This window comes from Pseudopipra pipra, chromosome 29, assembly GCF_036250125.1.
Source record: "Pseudopipra pipra isolate bDixPip1 chromosome 29, bDixPip1.hap1, whole genome shotgun sequence".
NCBI lineage: Eukaryota > Metazoa > Chordata > Aves > Passeriformes > Pipridae > Pseudopipra > Pseudopipra pipra.
In genome coordinates this window covers 1,386,734-1,406,118 of record NC_087577.1, presented here as the reverse complement: position 1 = coordinate 1,406,118, position 19,385 = coordinate 1,386,734, and the positions used below count along the sequence as shown (strand labels likewise).

The window sequence follows — 19,385 nt, the reverse complement described above, 5'->3', positions numbered from 1 at the left end:
AGGCCCTGGCACAGGTTGCCCAGAGAAGCTGTGGCTGCCCCTGGATCCCTGGGAGTGTCCAAGGCCAGGTTGGACAGGGCTCGGAGCAACCTGGGCTGGTGGAAGGTGTCCCTGCCCATGGCAGGTGGTGGAATGAGATGATCTTCAAGATTCCTTCCAACCCAAACCATTCCATGTTTCTACAACTCTATGGAATGCAAAGCCTTTGCAGAAGCACAGATTTAAGCTGTCAATACTTGAAAACCTGGCAAGGAACCCATGAACAGCTTTTGCAGTAGACATGAACAGTTTGACACTGAGGAGCTGGACAACTCCTCAGGAAATGACAAACAAGGTGTCCCTGAGCCAGCACTGTGCCCTCAGGGGGGTCCTGGGGGGCATCAGGAAGAGAATTCCCAGCAGGTCAGGGAGTGATCCTGCCCCTCTGCCCAGCCCTGGGGGGCACAGCTGGAGTGTGGGGCCAGTTCCCCTCAGGACAGGAGGGCCATGGAGCTCCTGGAGCGGGTCCAGGGGAGGTTGGGAGGATGCTGAAGGGGCTGGAGCATCTCTGTGACCAGGGGACACCGAGAGGGGACCTCCCCAGGGCGTGTCAGTGCCTGCAGGGATGGACCAGGCTCTGCTCGGGGCTGCCCAAAAACAGGACACAAAACTGATGCCCACAAGTTCCACCCGGGCACGAGGAAGAACTTCCCTGGGCAGTGCCCCAGCGCTGAACAGGCTGCCCAGGGAGGGTGTGGAATCTCTGTCCCTGGAGATATTCCAGAGCCATCTTGGACACATCCCTGTGCCGTGTGCTCCGGGATGATCCTGCCTGAGCAGGGAGGTGGGACCGGGTCCCTCCCAACCTGCCCCATCCCGCGATCCCGCGGCTTCAATTATCGATTAAATCGGCGAAAAGCCGGAAACGGAACCAAGAACGCGCAAAAAAATCGAACACTGAGGAGCCGCGCGGCCCGCGGAGAAACCGAAATTCAGCCAATTAACGCGATTGACATCTTAACGCGACCAACATTTTAACGGGCGCAGAGAGCCACGCCCACCTGGCCACGCCCTCTGTGGCCACGCCCCTCCCCGGCCACGCCCTCGCTGTCCCTCCGAGCCCCCGTAGCGGCCGCGCGTCATCCCGGGGGCGGCACCGGGAGGTGGCTCCGGCACCGGCGGGTCCGGTGAGTGCGGGGGAACCGCCGACCCCCCTCGGAGACCCCTCGGAGACCCTTCGGGGCCGCCCCCGGCCCCTCCCGGGGCGCTCCCGGAGCCCCGGGGGAGTCCCGGGAAGGGGGAGCGGGAAGCACGTGGGGGGCACCGGGAGGACCGGAGGGACCGGGGGGGGACCGGGGGGGGCTCGGCAGAGACTCCGCAACAACCGGGGGGGGTTTATTGTATTTTAACTTTTGAGGTTGCGGGTTGATGGCGGAAAATTCGCCTTTTTTTTGGGGGGGGGGAGTTATCGGCGTGGTTTTTAGTTCTTTAAATTTAAATTATAGAAATCCTTATAAATTAAATGAGTGATAAAGAATGCATACATATATATATAAATATATATATGTATAAATATATATATAAATCTATATGTAAATATATATATAAATATATATAAATATATATATAAATATATAAATAATATAAGTGGTAAAGAATATAGAAATATACTCATGTATAAGTAATATAACTGATAAAGAGTATAGAAATATATTCATGTATAATTAATATAAATGATAAAGAATATAGAAATATGTTCATGTGTAATATAAATAATAAATAATATATAAATATATATTCCTATATGGAAATAATAAAGAACACAAAATATATATGTTTTCATATAGAAATATAATAAATAATATAAATAGTAAAGAATATATAAGTATATATGTTTTCATAAAGAAATCCTTATTAATAATATAAATAGTAAAAATATATATAAGTATATGCGTTTTCATATAGAAATCTTTTTAAATACTATAAATAATAAATAATATATAAATATATCTTTTCCATATAGAAATTCTTATAAAACAAATGATAAAGAATATATAAATGTATTTTTTTCATATAGAAATCTTTATAATATAAGAAACAAAGAATATATAAATATATATATTCTATTTATATATATAAATAATATAAATAATAAAGAGCACAGGCTTCTGTGGATTCTGTCAGAATGTTTAAAAAAACCTTTAAAAATGAACAGAAAGTTTTAAAAAATTGACAGAAAGTTTATAAAACTTAACAGTTAAAAAAAAAATTAACAGAAAGTTTAAAAAAAAAAAAGACGAAGTTCTAAAAAAAACCGGAAAGAAAGTTAAAAAAATTACCAGGGAGTTTAAAAAAAATGGGCAAAAAGTTTAAAAAATGGACGGAAAGTTTTTATCAAAATGGACGTAAAGTTTAAAAAATTGACAGGAAGTTTTATGAAAATGGAGAGAAAGTTTAAAAAAAGAGGGCAAAGTTTGAAAAAAGGGATGGAAGGTTTTAAAAAAAGGACAGAGTTTGAAAGAGATGGATAGAAAGTTAAAGAAAAAGGACAAAGTGTAAAAAATTAAGAGAAGGTTTAAAAGAATTGACAGAGAGTTTAAAAAATGGACAGAGAGTTTAAAACATGGACAGAAAGTTAAAAAAATTAGAAGCATCTTCAGTGTCTGCATTATTCCAGTTTCTTCACAATAATCACCCCTGCAGCTCTTGCATCTTTTAACTTTTCTTTTAGCTGCAGCCAAAATTCCTTCCCTGACAAAAGACTCTGTTCTCCTCAGCAGATGAATGAAATACCTTGATTCACAAATTAAGGTGGTTTTTCTTTTTTTTTGGTAACTGTATTTCTGGAAAAAAAAGGGAAATACCTTGATTTAGAAACGGAGGGTTTTTTTTTTTTTGTGCAAATGCATTTCTGAAGAAAGGGCCGTGTAATTAATGGGGTGGTTTTTATCAGGCAAACGATGCTGACCCCTGGATGGCTGCAGAGCATCTGACCCTTGGCCTGGGTTATTTGTGTGCCTTGACATGGAACTATTCTCTCCCAGCACAAGGTACATTAAGCACAATAAAAACCCCCTAAAATATCCACTTGTGTCCCTACAGAAAAATGCTGAGAAGCCTGAAGGGACTGGCCTGCCGCTCGCTGAAGGTGAGTCCTGTGAGAGCCTCGTGGTGTTCCCAATATTTCAGCTGTCCCACGGCCTGGAATGGCCATTTACAGCTGTAAAAAATGAGAGTTTTCTTATATTTCTCATCTGAGAGCGTTGTCCAAACGCCCCTGGAGCTCTGGCAGCCTCGGGGCCGGGACCTGGGGAGCCTGTCTGGGGAAAGAACCTTTCCCCTTTTTCATTTTCTGAGCCTAAAAACCAGCTCAGTGCTTTTCCCAGCGTGTTAAAATCATCTATGCCCCGGCTCGGAGCAGCCCTGGGATCCCCGGAGAGCTTCCTTCCCCCAGGAGTTCCACTCCTGGAATTCCAGAATTCCACTCCCTCAGAGAACTCGCTGGGAACTGGCTCATGTCCCGTAGAGATTCCAGGTCCTGGTCTGAGACTGGGCTTTCTAAAACGTGACCCTTGGTGGTGTTGGTTTGAGGGAACATCGCTCAGCCCAAGGGGTGTCTGGAACGGCTTCCCGGGGGAAGGAGCTCCAGCCGGTTGGTTTGCTGCTGTGCCTGCCCACGGCATCCTGCAGGGAAGAGCCCTTCCCAGAGCCTGGGATCCCGGGAACAGCATCCTGCAGGGAGCAGCCGGCCCTTCCCAGAGCCCGGGATCCCGGGAACATGTGGGAACAGCATCCTGCAGGGAACAGCCCTTCCCAGAGCCTGGGATCCCGGGAACAGCATCCTGCAGGGAACAGCCGGCCCTTCCCAGAGCATGGGATCCTGGGAACAGCATCCTGCAGGGAAGATCTGGCCCTTCCCAGAGCCTGGGATCCCATGGAACATGTGGGAACAGCATCCTGCAGGGAACAGCCCTTCCCAGAGCCTGGGATCCTGGGAACAGCATCCTGCAGGGAAGATCTGGCCCTTCCCAGAGCCTGGGATCCCATGGAACATGTGGGAACAGCATCCTGCAGGGAACAGCCCTTCCCAGAGCCTGGGATCCTGGGAACAGCATCCTGCAGGGAAGATCTGGCCCTTCCCAGAGCCTGGGATCCCATGGAACATGTGGGAACAGCATCCTGCAGGGAACAGCCCTTCCCAGAGCCCGGGATCCCGGGAACAGCATCCTGCAGGGAACAGCCGGCCCTTCCCAGAGCCCGGGATCCCGTGGAACAGCATCCTGCAGGGAACAGCCCTTCCCAGAGCCTGGAATCCCGGGAACAGCATCCTGCAGGGAACAGCCCTTCCCAGAGCCCGGGATCCCGTGGAACGTGCGGGAACAGCATCCTGCAGGGAACAGCCCTTCCCAGAGCCCGGGATCCCGTGGAACGTGCGGGAACAGCATCCTGCAGGGAAGAGCCGGCCCTTCCCAGAGCCCGGGATCCTGGGAACAGCATCCTGCAGGGAACAGCCAGCCCTTCCCAGAGCCTGGGATCCCGTGGAACATGCGGGAACAGCATCCTGCAGGGAAGAGCCGGCCCTTCCCAGAGCCCGGGATCCCGTGGAACGTGCGGGAACAGCATCCTGCAGGGCACAGCCGGCCCTTCCCAGAGCCTGGGATCCTGGGAACGTGCGGGAACAGCTCCACCTCACGGGCTCCAGGCTCCGGATAAATCCCCGGGCACCACGTGATGCTCCGCTGCCATTTCAGGGATCCCCGTCGGGAGACTCCTGTGTCCTCTGGCAGATGGAAACTCGCCCTCAGAAACCCACTCCCGGGATAAACAGCTTTAGGGGAGCTGAGGAACGTGCTGGGATTTGCTGTGCAGAGGAGGCAGGGAGGGCTGGGGGTGTTTCTGGCATTCCAGGGATCAGTGATGAGCTGTTTGTCGAAGAGGAGGGACGTGTTGCTGCTCTGAAAATCAGAATATGTTTTACCAGGGCTGTTCTGGGTCACTTGAAGGTCTCCTTGCAGCCTGTTAAATATCCACACATTCCTGCATGGATTTTGTAAATCACAGGTAATCTGTGTCTCTGAAACTTGGGATAACCCTGAGCAGGATCCTGCTCACGGCTCCAGGGGCTCGTGTTCACTTGGCAGCACTGGAGAGGTGAAGGATTTCCTGTCTCCAGCTTCTTGGAAGCTGCTTCTGGAGCCACAGCCCACGAAGGGAAAGTTCTGAAGGCCACACAGAGGTTTTGGGAAAGACCTGTTAAAGCTCCAAGTGACACTGTAAACCAGTGTCCTTCCAGGAGAAAGGTGGAGTCATTCAGGGATGGGATTCGCTCTGTTGATGGAAAAGTAGAAATTTGATGTGTTTTGGTTGCAGAACCAGAGGACTGAACTTCAAGGCAAAGTCCTCCTCACACTGTCAATCATCCTGAATTCCACTCCCTCAGAGAACTCGCTGGGAACTGGATTGTGTCCCGTAGGGATTCCAGGTCCTGGTCTGAGACTGGGCTTTCTAAAACCTGATACCTGGGGGTGTTGGTTTGAGGGAACATTGTTCAGCCAAAGGCTGTGTGAGGACACACTTAAAAACTCAGCACCAAGCAAGAGGGGAATCCTTGCTTCGGTTCCCTTCGTGGCTGCACAGCTCAGGGACAAGGATCTGGGGGGGACTCCTGGGAAGGGGGTCTTACAGCCCCAGAGCCTCACCTGAGCCTTGACAAGGAGGGAATGTGGGATCATGGAGTCATGGAATGGTCTGGGTTGGAAGGGACCTTGAAGCTCACCCAGTGCCACCCCCTGCCATGGCCAGGGGCACCTTCCACCAGCCCAGCTTGCTCCAAACCCTGTCCAGCCTGGCCTTGGACACTTCAGGGATGGGGCAACCACAGCTTCTCTGGGCAACCTGCTCAAGGAAAGTGAGGAGGACTGTGATTCCAGGCTGGGAATGGCTTAGGGCTGACGTTTTCTGGGTGAACAGGTGCCAAGAGTTGCCTGCTCTGGTTATTCCTGTGTTAAATTGACATCTTTGGGCCTTGCTCTGGGCTGTAAATGGTCACTTCTGTGGACTTTGGGCTAAAGGTAGCCAAATAAACCATCCTGAGTGATCATTTGGGTTTGGGGAGGAAATGTGGGAACAAGGGAAGAGAGTGATGACCCCAGTGGCTGTTGGGTGATCTCCCCATTCCCACTGCAGCACTTTGTCCCTGAGGGATCTGCTGTGGGCTCCAAACTGGTTTAATTCCTTCCCCCACGGGACAGCAAGTGCTGAAATGCTGACTCAGGAGTCCAGTGTGTGCTGGACAGGGAATGTGGGGCAATCCCACCTTCTCCCGAGCCCTTGTGGGAGCACTGGGGTGGCAGCAGAGCTGTGTCATGCCACGGAGATCTGAGGCAGCTGGCCCTGGCTCTGAGCTCTGGTTCCTGCTGCTCCCGTGTGGACAGACAGAACAGGGAAACTGCTGGCTCTGTGTTCAGCTGCAAGTGTCCCTGTCAGTGCTGAGAGGGGCTCAGCTCCTCCCTGAGCCTCTCTGGAGGATGCACTTTCCAAATCAGTGACAAATGCCTGTGTTTGCTTTCACCACCACAGAATAAAATGCTTGTGCTGCCACTGCTCCCTCTCCTGCCTGTTTTGGCTGGGCTGCCCGGGCAGGATTCAGCAGCCTGTCTGGGCAGCAGTGAATTAATCAGCTTAGCTGGCTGTTTTGGTTTCTCTAATGGCAGAGCCTGGATGCAGGGACACAGGGAAAACAGTGCAGGGGAGTGTAATTATAAACATCAAATAGTGGGCAGAGCTGCACTAATCCCTCAGTAATTGAGGTGATTATGGATTACCAGGCAGCCTGAGTTTCCGAGGTGCTAACTACCATTCCTCAGTGGGGGCAGAAACGTGGTGGGCACTTCCCAGCAGTGGGGCCTCGACAGCTGGACTTGGGAATCTTAAGGAATCTTGCAGGGAAGAACTCGGGCGCAGGGCTTGGCTCAGCTGAGGCGAGTTCAGGTGGGAATGGTTTAGGTGCAGGTATCTAAATGTGCAATCTGGTTCTACAGCGTGATGTTTTCGTAATGAATTGACATGCTAATGATGAGCTCTCGTTCTAATTGCAATTAGAGCTCAGTTCTGGCTGGCACGTGCCGTGCCACGAGCGCACAAAACAAACCCACTGGGTGTTTTTCTTCCCGCTAATCCTTGGCTGCTGAGAGGTTTGTTGTGTGTTTGCCTTGTTTTTCCCTTAGCTGGAGCAGGGCTGTGGCCTCCCCACAGCAGCCAAGGAGTGCCTGAGCTCCGTTGCCAGCCAGGATGTCCCGACCCCGCAGAGGCCCCGAGCGGTTTTCCACACCAGCGAGAGCGACCCGGTGAGTCCCCTGTGTGACACCCCTGTCCCTGTCACACAGCCAGGCCTGGGTGCCACCAGGATGTGCTGGGGCCAGCAATGCTGATGGGGATTGTGTTGTTTCAGAGGAGGAGGTACACAGCCCTAAAGCAGGGATGCAATCCCACGGGAACGGCCGCGGCTGGGCAGGGCAGGGCGGGGCTGCTCTGCCCGAAAGCCCCTGGGAACGAGCATTGATTCCTTTCTCTAGAGCTGCACAGAGGAAGCTGTACATGTGAGGTCCATCTGTATTTTGCAGGAGCTCAGATGTGTCTGATGACACCATTAATTCCAACTCCAGGGTTGTTCCTCCCTGACCAACCTCCCCGAATTGGCCACGAAGGGGATAAAACCCCCCGAGCCCCCACGACCCTCAGCCCGGCACAGCCCCCCAGCATCACAATTCCAGCCTCACACTCCCCGTCTCGGGATGCAAAATGAAGTGGAATAAAGGAATGGAAGGAGCCTTTGAGGTGCTTTTCTGCTGCCTCTGTAATTGGAGCCTCTCGGTGCCGATTCCTCCGGGGTCTCTATGGAAACGGCAGCGGGGAGATGATCCTGCCGCACGTGACCCCGTGTCTATGGATTGCACAGCAGAGTCCAGATGGCAGTGATTGTCCCCCCTCTGTCCTGTGCCTGCCTTTCACGTTGCCAGGCAACTGGCTTTGGCATTCTGGCTGGATGTGCCCGGGGTTTTTGGTGGCTTTTGGTGGCGGCCACCGCGTCCTGCTCCGTCGGCTCGGCCTCCCCGGGGCTCCCTGGGTCGCTCCAGCAGCAAACCTGCACCCCAGGGAGGCCCATGAAAAATGGATTGAGAAGGCCAGATGAACACGAAATTTTTCATAAGATGTGGCTTTTCTGTACCTTTCCATTAGCAAAGCTCAGAGCGACTGAAGGTGGGGGCAGAGACACCGTGACCCACTTTGCAGAGGGAGGGAATTTGCCTGAAGTTATGCAGCAAGTCAGGGATGAAGCTGAGAGTGAAAACGGGCTCTGGAGTCCACTGTTTGAGCCCAGAGGTGACACTGCCATGAAAAAAACGCAGTTAATCTGTGTCCAACACGTGCAGGAAAACCCCAGGGAGCCCAGAGTTTGAAATGAGCTCTGATGGGGAAAAGATTGGAGTCCCAGTTCCCAGATCTCCCCGAGTGACCCCTCCCTGCAGCAGGGCACCTCTTGGAAAGCCAGGGTTTGAAATCACCCTTCCTGGTGCAAAGGTTTCCTGACCAGCAGGCACCAGTTTGGCAGCTCCAGCAGCCCAGTGGTTTGCTGGAGTTACCAAATGGTTCCTTCCTCTGGCCAAAGCTGGGAGTTCCTGGAATCCCACGGCTGTGCCAGGAAAACCACGGAGCCCAGGACACCCTGACCTGCCCTGGGAACGCCTGGCCAAACAGGCACTAATCACACCCAGGCCCAGCTGCTCAAAAAGAAAGAAAACAGGGAAGTTGTTATATTTGTTGGTTTTATATATATATATATATATACATACACATAAGAGACTGACATGCACAAGAATGAAGAGGAGGATTTTTTTACTTTAAATCCATGGAAAAGTGCAGAAAGCAGGACATGATAGAAGCTTCAAAGCTTGGCACCAAACTGCTGGAAGTCACACAAGAAGGGCTGCAGAATATATATATTATATATATATACATATATACAAAATGTCCTGTATATGCTGTCCCAATTAGACACAAAATCTGATGACTAGAACAAGAGGAAATAAATAAGTGCTTTGCAGGTATTGCATGGCAGGAAAAGACGATAAAGGGAAAAACAAGGCATGAAATAGGTATTAAATTTTCATGTTTCAGTAGCAACACCTTCTTGTAGTGCACAGTCAGATCTGCAGGTATTCACTAGAGATAAATGCAGAAGGATTCAGGTCCGGTGCAGGAATAACCCTGATCACTGAGGTCACAGCAAGGGACTGGAAATTATTGCCCCAGGAAAGAGACTGGGAGGTTTTTTTAAGCCTCCAACAGCAGTGACCAAGTGGCACCTTGGGAGTTGCTGCTGAGGCAGAAAACATCGTTTTGTCACCAAAAAAAGTAAAGGGGGCTCCACAGGGAACTCCAGAGCTGCTGTGGAGGTGTGGGGGGACCAGAAGGACGAGGGGACTGATGGAAGGTGAGAGGAATCCATGGAGGTTCCTACAGGAGCTCAGGGAATCCCTTCATTGTTCAGTGCCAGGTGGGAGCTCCTTTCTTTTGGCTCTTCCAAAGCACCTCCCAACAGTGTCCTGACCCCACAATTCCTGCTCTGTGCTCTGATCCCAGTGAGTGGGTACTGCTGGGGTTGACTGAGTGTTCCCTCTCTGTTCCATCCTCCCTTCTCTGTCCGGGCCAGAGTGTGACAGTTCCCCTTCTCCCCTGGCAGGCCAAGCACACGGAGCAGCACGAGGGTCGGCACTACAACATCCCCCTGGAGGAGGTGAAGGCCGTGTTCCCACATGGGCTCCCCTACCGCTTCCAGCAGCAGGTACTCCAGCTTGGAGCAGCTTTGGAGGGAGGGTCCTGGGGCTGCCCCATCCCTGGAAGGGTCCAAGCCCAGGCTGGACAGGGCTTGGAGCACCCTGGGCTGGTGGGAGGTGTCCCTTTCCACGGCAGGGGGTCGGAACGAGATGATCTTTAAGGTCCCTTCCAAACCATTCCCTGATTCTCTGTGGGAAGAACCAGATCCTTTGGCAGCTACAATGCTCCCCTGTTGGAATAAGAGGGATGACCTGCTGCAGGAGTGCAGTTATCCCTGGTCCTGACTGTTATTTCCAACACCTAAAAGGGACGAGTCAGCCCACCCGGAGGAGAGGCTGCAGAGTTCCAGGATCCCACCTCGGGCCATGTTCATTCCCATATTTTTCATCCCTGACTCCCCAGCACCTGCTGAATTACAGAAATGTTTGCCACTGTTATGTTTCTGTGTGAAACAGGCTGTCTGATGAAATCAAGTTTATGGGGGCAACAAAAAAACCCCAGTGCCTTGATTTCTGTGGTGAGACAGATGGAGCCGGGCTCTGTGAGCTGGGAGCAGCTTCCTTACCTGGGGGCATCCCTTGGCTCTGGATTCATGGACAGGCTGCTTGGCTGCACCTCAATCTGTCAGATGATGGAGCAGCTAATCCTGGGAAGGGTTTCCAGGCACGGAAAGGACGGGAAGGTCCTTGGGAAGCAGCGCAGCTTCACCGGCTCGACCGACCTGACACCCGGGCAGGGAGGGCAGGGCTGGGGGTGTTCAGAGCCCCCAGGCAGCGATGGGGCAGAGCTGGGAGCAGCTGTGCTCAGTCCCTCTCTGCTCCTCTCCTCAGATCCGGACCTTCAACGAGGCCTGTGTGATGGTGCGCAGGCCGGCGCTCGAGCTCTTCGCCTACCTGAGGGGCACCAACCTCGCCCACCCCGCGGTCAGATACGTCATCTGTATCCTTGGCCACCCCCTGAGGGGGAATGCAGCTGAAACCCAGGCTGTCTGTGCAGGGAGGGTGATGTTCTGAGCCGGGCTGAGCCTCCAGGAGCTGGTTCTGCCCCGTGGGCTGTGCTCAGCGCTCGGCTCCGAGCACCTCGGGACGTTTGGGGCTTGGAGACCTTTCCTCTGCCCCGGCTTGGCTCGTGGCACATCCCTCCCTGCAGAGGGCTGGGCAGCACTGCTGAGGGGAGGGGGCTCCTCAGCTCTGCCCAGCGGGGTGGGATGCAGGGGGAAGGAGCCCCATCCTGTCTCTGGATGGAACGTCACCCTTGCTTTGACAACCTCTGGACTCCCCTCAGTGCCTGTCCTGAAAAAAACGAGCACAAGGTGTGAGCTGAAGTGGTTTTTGGAGACTTTCCTTGACAGTGCCTGTTGGAGATGGTGAGAGGGGAACAGGGAAGACCATGACCCTGTGCCACGTGGTTCACTTCTGCTCCAGGCAGGGCTGGCTGGTGCTGCACATCCCCGACGGTGAGAACAGCAGAGTCCCCTCTGTCCCCACACCAAACACCTGCTGCTCCGGGACATGCTGCTCCCAGGGAGAGCTGTGGGCTGGGGCCACAGCAAATCACCCTTGTTTTCCCCTAGAAAAGGTTTATAAAGCACAAAACCCCCAAATAAAGCAGAGCATAATAATTATTATTAATAATATAATAATAATAATAATTATAATATAATCATCATGGCTAGGCTTTGCAAATGAAGATTTGGATAATATAATATATAATTATACTATTATAATATAATTAGATTATAATATATTATAATATTATAATATATATTTTATATATTATGATAATAAAATATAATATAATAATAATAATAATTAGCTCACACAGGGTTTGAGTCAGTCTGATTTTCCCCAGTGTGTGGGTCTGTGTGGATCCTCTGCTCCCAAGGGAGAGTCCTCCAGTAAAGCTGGAGGAGTGCTGCCTCCAGCTCCATGTTCCCAGCAGAGGAAGGACATGCAGCTGTTGGAGCAAGTCCAGAGGAGGCCCCAGGATGATCAGAGCAGCTCTGCTGGGAGGAAAGGCTGGGAGAATTGGGATTGTTCAGCCTGGAGAAGAGAAGCTTTGGGGTGACCTGACTGTGGCCTTCCAGTGCCTGCAGGAGCTACAGGAAAGATGGAGAGACTATTTCCAAGGGATGGAGGGACAGGACAAGTGTGAACGGCTTCAAAGTGACAGAGGGTAGATTTAGATTGGATATTAGGAGGAAATTCCTCCCTGGGAGGGTGGGGAGGCCCTGGCACAGGTTGCCCAGAGAAGCTGTGGCTGCCCCATCCCTGGAAGTGTCCAAGGCCAGGTTGGATGGGGCTTGGAGCAACCTGGGCCAGTGGAAGGTGTCCCTGCCCATGGCAGGGGGTGGAATGAGCTTTAAGGTCCCTCCCAACCCAACCCATTCCATGATTCTCTGACTTTCCTTACCAGTGTAGCAGGATAAGGACAAGCAATAACCTCCCCCACCTCACACCATTGTTTTGACTGGAAAAAAAAAAAAAGAAAAAAAAAAGATAAACAATGCAAACCAACTGTTTTCCTTCTGCTCCCAGCTCATCTCTGGGTGAAGAACTGCAGGGAGCTCTTGCAGTCCTCCTACAAGAAGGAGCGGCTGGATCAGCCTCTGCAGGCCTCGGCCTGGCTCAAGAACTTCAAAACCACCAACGAACGATTCCTGAGAGAGGTTTGTGGAGCCAACCAGGGCAGGTTTAGGAAGGGCAGGTCCTGCCTGACCCCCCCACAATGTCCTTTCAGGCCCAGGGGACCCTGGGGGTGAGGGAAGGGGTGGCTGTGTCTGCCCAGCCTTCAGCAGAGCCTTGGGAATCGTCTGCCCTGGAAAAGCTTCAGCCCATGGCTTGGGCAGGGACATTCCCTGCTGGGTCAAGAGCCTGAGGGGTGCTGGGGATGGAGCTGCATCCAGGGGGGATCTGGGCACTGGGGGTGTCCCCAGGGGGATGGAGCTGCATCCAGATGGGATCTGGGCACTGGGGGTGTCCCCAGGGGGATGGAGCTGCATCCAGGCGGGATCTGGGCACTGGGGGTGTGTCCAGGGGGGATCTGGGCACTGGGGGTGTCCCCAGGGGGATGGAGCTGCATCCAGGTGGATCTGGGCACTGGGGGTGTCCCCAGGGGGATGGAGCTGCATCCAGGTGGATCTGGGCACTGGGGGTGTTCCCAAAGGGATGGAGCTGCATCCAGGGGGGATCTGGGCACTGGGGGTGTCCCCAGGGGGATGGAGCTGCATCCAGGGGGGATCTGGGCACTGGGGGTGTGTCCAGGGGGATGGAGCTGCATCCAGGGGGGATCTGGGCACTGGGGGTGTGTCCAGGGGGATGGAGCTGCATCCAGGGGGGATCTGGGCACTGGGGGTGTCCCCAGTTGGGCCCAGTCCTGTTCAATGTCTCTATTGATGATCGGGGTGAGGGGATCCAGTGAACCATCACAAACGTGCAGGGGACACCAAGCTGGGGGTGGATCTGCTGGAAGGCAGGAGGGCTCTGCAGAGGGACCTGGACAGGCTGGATCCAGGGGCTGATTCCAACGGGATGAGGTTCAACCAGGCCCAGGGGCACAACAACCCCCGGCAGCCCCCCGGGCTGGGCCAGAGGGGGAAGGGAGCTGGGATTTGGGATGGGCAGGAAGCTGAACAGGAGCCAGAGTGTGCCCAGGGGGCCAAGAGGGCCGATGGATCCTGACCTGGCTCGGGATCAGGGGGCAGCAGGAGCAGGGCAGGGATTGTGCCCCTGGGAGGCCTCCCCTCGAGGGCCGTGTCCAGCTCTGGGCCCTCAGCTCAGGAAGGACATGGAGGGGCTGGAGCAGGGCCAGGGAAGAGCAGCCCGGCTGGGGAAGGGGCTGGAGCACAATTCCCGTGAGGAGAGGCTGAGGGAGCTGGGGGGGCTCAGCCTGGACAGGAGGAGGCTCAGGGGAGACCTCCCCACTCTGCACAACTCCTGACAGGAGGGGGGGTCGGGCTCTGCTCCCAGGAACCAGCAGCAGGACAGGAGGGGCTCCAGCTGAGCCAGGGGAGGTTTAGGTTGGACATTAGGAAGGAATTCTTTCCAGAGAGAGTGCTCAGCCATTGGAATGGGCTGCCCAGGGAGGGGGTGGAGTCCCCACCCTCCATTCCCTGCAGGATTTTAAGCCCAGACTGGATGTGGCATCAGTGCCACGGGCTGGTGGGGTTGGAGCAAGGGCTGGACTTGGTGATCTCAGAGGGTTTTCCCAGCCTGGCTGATCCTGTGATTCCATGGAAGAACCAGGAATCCATCCTTTGCCCCAGTTCCTCCCCAGTCTCACTGTAGTTCTCTTCCCACAGATAAAAACCCAGAGGAAATACGTGTGGGGCAAACGGGAGAGCACCGAGGAGGGCAGGCCCTTGGGGGAGGTGGTGGAGCAGGTGAGGAATAACCCACAGGGACAATCCTGGGGGGCCCCACCTGGAGCCAGGAGATCCCCCTGTCTGTGTGGGGAGCAAACAGCTCCGGGAGCCCTGAGGGATGGGAGTCCTGGGAAAGGGAAGGGGACAAAAAACGTCATGGGGGATGTGATGGATCTGTGTGTATGTGCTCTGTGTATGCCCTGTGTGTCCTCCGTGTCTCCTGTCCCCTCTGTGTCCCCTCTGTGTCCCCCCTGTGTCCCCCCTGTGTCACCCGTGTCCCCTGTGTTCCTGTGTCTCCCCTGTGTCTCCCCTGTGTGTTCCCTTCTGTGTCCCCTGTGTGTCCCCTGTCTCCTCTGTGTCCCCTGTGTCACCCATGTCCCCTGTGTCTCCTGTGTACCCCCCATGTTTCCCTTCTGTGTCCCCTGTGTGTCTCTTGTGTGTCCCCATGTCCCCTGTGTGTCTCCTGTGTCCCCTGTCCCCCCTGTGTGTCCCGTGTTTCCCCCCTATGACCCCTGTGTGTCCCCCCTGTGTCCCCTGTGTCCCCCTGTGTCCCCTGTGTCCCTTGTGTGTCCCCATGTCCCTCGTGTCCCTCCATGTCCCCTGTGTGTGTCCCCTGTGTGTCTCCTGTTCCCACTGTGTTCCCTCTGTCTCCTGTGTGTCCCCCCGTGTCCCCCCTGTGTCCCCTGCCTGTCCCCTGTGTGTTCCCCCAGCGTGTTCCCCCTGTCTCCTCTGTGTGTCCTCTGTGTTCCCTGGGCCTCCTGTCCCCTCTGTGTCCCCTCTGTGTCCCCTCTGTGTCCCCACTGACCCCCCCGTGTCCCCTCTTGCTGCTGGTTTCTCCTCCTTCCCCCCAGGAGGGGCAGCCCAGACCCCCTTTGCGTTACCCCGTGCCAGGCCAGCCCTGCTGAGCCCTGTTCCCTCTGCTGAGCCCTGTTCCCTTTGCTGAGCCCTGTTCCCTTTGCCAATCCCTGTTCCCTGTTCCCTTTGCTGAGCCCTCTTCCCTCTGCTGATCCCTGTTCCCTCTGCTGAGCCCTGTTCCCTTTGCTGATCCCTGTTCCCTTTGCTGAGCCCTGTTCCCTTTGCTGAGCCCTGTTCCCTTTGCTGAGCCCTGTTCCCTTTGCTGAGCCCTGTTCCCTGTGCTGAGCCCTGTTCCCTTTGCTGAGCCCTGTTCCCTGTGCTGAGCCCCATTCCCTGTCCTGAGCCCTATTCCCTTTCCTGAGCCCCATTCCCTGTCCTGAGCCCTGTTCCCTGTGCTAAGCCCTGTTCCCTGTGCTGAGCCCTATTCCTTTTGCTGAGCCCTGTTCCCTGTGCTGAGCCCCATTCCCTGTCCTGAGCCCTGTTCCCTGTCCTGAGCCCTGTTCCCTTTGCTGAGCCCTGTTCCCGTTCCCTTTCCTGAGCCCTGTTCCCTTTCCCCAGGGCCTGGCACGGGTCAGGACTGTGCCAGGAGTCCACACTGAGCCCTGTTCCCTTTCCCCAGGGCCTGGCACGGGTCAGGACTGCCAGTGATGCCGTGGGGGTCGTGCTGAGGGAGCTGAAGCAGCAGAGCCCCCTCGGAACCTTCCGGCTGCTCGTGGCCGTGGACGGGGTCAACGCGCTGTGGGGCCGCACGACGCTCAGGAGGGAGGACAAGAGCCCTGTGAGGACGGGGCTGGGGGTCCCTCCTGCCCTGCTGACGGGGCCAGGGGCAGGGGAGGGGGGTTTGTGCAGCTTCAGCTCATCAGTGATCCCTGGGAGATGAGATGCTCGCTCCCTGCCAGGCCCGTGTTTTTAGGGAAGGACGGTCCCTCCCTTGCCAGGCCCATGTTTTTAGGGAAGGACGGTCCCTCCCTGCCAGGCCCGTGTTTTTGGGGAAGGAAGGTCCCTCCTGAAGGCAGAAGAGCTGGGGGGTGTTGTTAGAGCAGCGAAGGCCTGGGGGGTTCCCTCTGCAGCCAATGCTCGGGCTTGGAGCTGCAGGGCCGAGGGAAAAACCTGCCCAAAGGACACGGAGGATCCTCCCAGGGAAAAACCTGCCCAAAGGACACGGAGGATCCTCCCAGGGAAAAACCTGCCTGAAGGACACAGAGGATCCTCCCAGGGAAAAACCTGCCCAAAGGACACAGAGGATCCTCCCAGGGAAAAACCTGCCTGAAGGACACAGAGGGTCCTCCCGGGCTGATGGGAGGGAGGGGAGGGGAATTCCTGTGTCAGGCAGAAGCTGCTGGCAGAAAAAAAAACCCCAAAGCTGATGTGTCAAATGTTCCCCAGGTGTCTCCAGAGGAGCTGACACTTGTGCACAACCTGAGGAAGATGGTGATGAACGACTGGGTGAGTTCCAGGCTGGGCCTTTTGGGGTGTCACTCTCAGCCACTAAAGCCACCCCAGGCCCAAAGGCCACAGGTTCTGCAGCCCAGCTGGGTCTCCACCAGTGCTGGTGTCTCATCAGTGCTTCTGGGATCACCCAAAGAGAAGGAGAACAGCTCAAATCCACAGCACTGCCCAATTCCTGTGCTGAATTCCAGTGTGGGACCCCGAGCTGGAGGTGTTTGATAGCCCTTAGGACATCTGGGTTTATGATTTTTTTAACTGGTTAGAAGTTTTAGTCCCTGAAGGTCAACTCCTCCTCCTGCTTTTTCAGTCCCCTGGATGCTCAGAGCTCCCACAAGTTGGGCTTCAGATTTAAAGGTCCTTTTTAAAAAAGCATTTCAGTTGTTTGCAAACAAAGCCATTTACAGGTAAGAGATGTTTAAATGGCAGTGCTGGGAACACAAGCTGTGTGTTCCCTGTGCCCCCATGGACCTGGAGTAGCAGAGTTAACGTGGTCAGGAGCATTTTAAGTCCATTTTATAGAATTTTGGAATTGATGTAAGATCAAAGAATCACGGAATCCCAGACTGGTTTGGGTTGGAAGGGACCTTAAAGCTCATCCAGCTCATCCAGTCCCACCCCCTGCCATGGGCAGGGACACCTTCCACTGGCCCAGGTTGCTCCAAGCTCCATCCAGCCTGGCCTTGGGCACTTCCAGGGATCCAGGGGCAGCCACAGCTTCTCTGGGCAACCTGTGCCAGGGCCTCCCCACCCTCACAGCCAAGAATCCCTTCCCAACATCCCCCTTAGTCAGTGGGAAGCCATTCCCTGTGTCCTGTCCCTCCATCCCTTGTCCCCACTCCCTCTCCAGCTCTCCTGGAGCCCCTTTAGGCCCTGCCAGGGGCTCTCAGGTCTCCCTGGAGCCTTCTCTTCTCCAGGGGAACCCCCCCAGCTCTCCCAGCCTGGCTCCAGAGCAGAGGGGCTCCACCCTGGAACCTCCACGGCCCACTCTGGACTTGCCCTAGCAGCTCCATCTCCCAAGAAGGAGGTTCCTGGTGGGTTGATTGTGAAGCAGAGCCGTGCTTGCAGCTCTCAGGGTTTGTTTCTGCCCTGCCTTTCAGAGTGGAGGGGCTGTTGTGACCACCCTCAGCCAGACGGGCTCGCTCTTCAAACCCAGCTCTGCCTACCTGCCCCAGGAGCTGCTGGGCAAGGTGAGTCCCGGGGCCTCCCTTGGGGTTGCTTTGGGTTTATTTTTCCTCTTGGCTTTGGGAAACAAAACCCCTGGTTGGGGGCCCAGGTTCTGTTCAGGGGGACAGACTGTGCTGTGTGGGGGGACAGCTCCAATCCCTGCTCTCTCAGGAGCCAGGGAAGGGCTGGAGCTGTGCCAGGGCAGGCTCAGGGTGGATCTCAGGAAAATCCTTCCCCCAGAGGGTGGTGGGCACTGAACAGGCTCCCCAGGGCAGTGGGCACAGCCCCAAGGCTGCCAGAGCTCCAGGAAGGTTTGGACAATGCTCTGAGGGACGGGGTGGGATTGTTGGGATATCCTGGACTGGATGATCCTTGTGGTTCCCTTCCCTCAGGATATTCCATGACTGAGCTCTGGTAAAGGTTCACATCAGCTACAAACAACTGGATGTGTTTTCTTCTTTCTCCTCCATCTTTCAGCTAAACTTGTAAAAATAAGTATTGTGGAAGTGGTGTGGAGTCAGTAGAAAGCTTGAAGTGCTCAACAGCCCTCTTTGTTAGAAAGCTGGCCAGCGAATTTGCAGAAATGTGAAAATATCCATTTATTTCTCATAGTGAATGAATTGTATTAAACCAAATAAGTATTATTAAGCAGAATTGTTCAGATCTAAGATAAAACCTGTACTACCATAAAATTACATATCCTTTTAGCTTCCAACTAATTCCCAAGCTACAGGTCCTTCAGAACTTTCTGGTGGGCTGACGAGGGAAAGTCCAGTCTCTCCTCTGCCTCCTCCCAGGGCTGCTGTGCTTGGGTTGTTGCCATGGAAATATGACATCTTCAACTTTCTTTTGGTCCTTTCCCAGGCATGGGATAAAATTAAGCACCTGTTGGAAGGAGAATTCCTAATGGACATTATTAGGTCACTCAGATACAATTGCATAAGAGACTGGAAGGTGCTTCTCTGTGTTCATGGAACCAGAGTTACTCACAATTGAACTGCAGGATTATAACAACCCCTTTTTCTTTATTCACCTTGGAGGGGAAACATCCTTAAATTAAGGCATGTTTTTCCACGCCTTAGCAAATAAAAGGCTGCAGAAAAGTTCCTTCTCAGAGCTCCAGCTCTTTGTGCTCTGGGTTAATCAGTCACCCCACGGAGAGGCAGAATCACCCCCCCCCCCCCGTTTAGGGGGCTGTTTGTGGAGATACATCTGTGCAGGCTGTGTCCAGCTGTTACTCACCCAGCCTTCCCTCCCTTCCCCCTTCCCTAGGAGGGGTTTGACGCCCTGGACCCCTTCGTGCCCATCCTGGTGCCCAACTACAGCCCCCGGGAGTTCGAGAGCTGCTACGGGTACTACCTGGAGCGCAGGTGGCTGCAGCACGAGCAAGGTCGGTGCCCCCGGGGCTCTGCCCGCCCTCTCTCAGTCTCTCTCAATCTCTCTAAATCTCTCTAAATCTCTCTTTCTTTCTCTCCCTCTCCCCCAGCTCGCACGGAGGACGGGAAGGCGGAGCTGCAGTTCCTGAGCGGCTCCAACCCGCGGCAGCTGGACCGGCTGGCGGGGCCCCTGTAGGGCAGGAACGGGGCCGGGACCCTTCCCCTGCCCCAGCGCTGCGGGCGGGGGGCTGCTCCTGCTCCGCGGGGGAAACCTCCCCTCCCCTTGATCGCTGTACAAATTTGGTATTAAACAACGGCCTTTCCCAAGAGGGTTTTACACATTCCACGTTCTGCCACAGCGA

At 54.3% G+C, this 19,385-nt stretch overlaps 1 protein-coding gene across 2 annotated transcripts; it reads left to right on the top strand.

The window, feature by feature from the left end:
- Positions 1 to 1,062: 1,062 nt before the first annotated feature.
- On the top strand, positions 1,063 to 19,354 carry DAP3 (death associated protein 3). 2 transcript variants are annotated; one of them, XM_064638259.1, is made up of 13 exons: positions 1,063 to 1,166; positions 3,082 to 3,127; positions 7,206 to 7,325; positions 9,722 to 9,823; positions 10,647 to 10,755; positions 11,180 to 11,272; positions 12,354 to 12,484; positions 14,117 to 14,197; positions 15,654 to 15,812; positions 16,421 to 16,480; positions 17,581 to 17,670; positions 18,920 to 19,037; positions 19,134 to 19,354. In XM_064638259.1, exons 2-13 carry the CDS (start codon positions 3,086 to 3,088, stop codon positions 19,217 to 19,219), a joined length of 1,191 nt encoding a protein of 396 aa, XP_064494329.1. In that variant the 5' UTR covers positions 1,063 to 1,166; positions 3,082 to 3,085; the 3' UTR covers positions 19,220 to 19,354. The 2 variants fall into 2 exon arrangements, with proteins under 2 accessions (XP_064494329.1, XP_064494330.1); XM_064638260.1 differs by lacking the exon at positions 1,063 to 1,166 and adding an exon at positions 2,767 to 2,791.
- Positions 19,355 to 19,385: the final 31 nt, after the last annotated feature.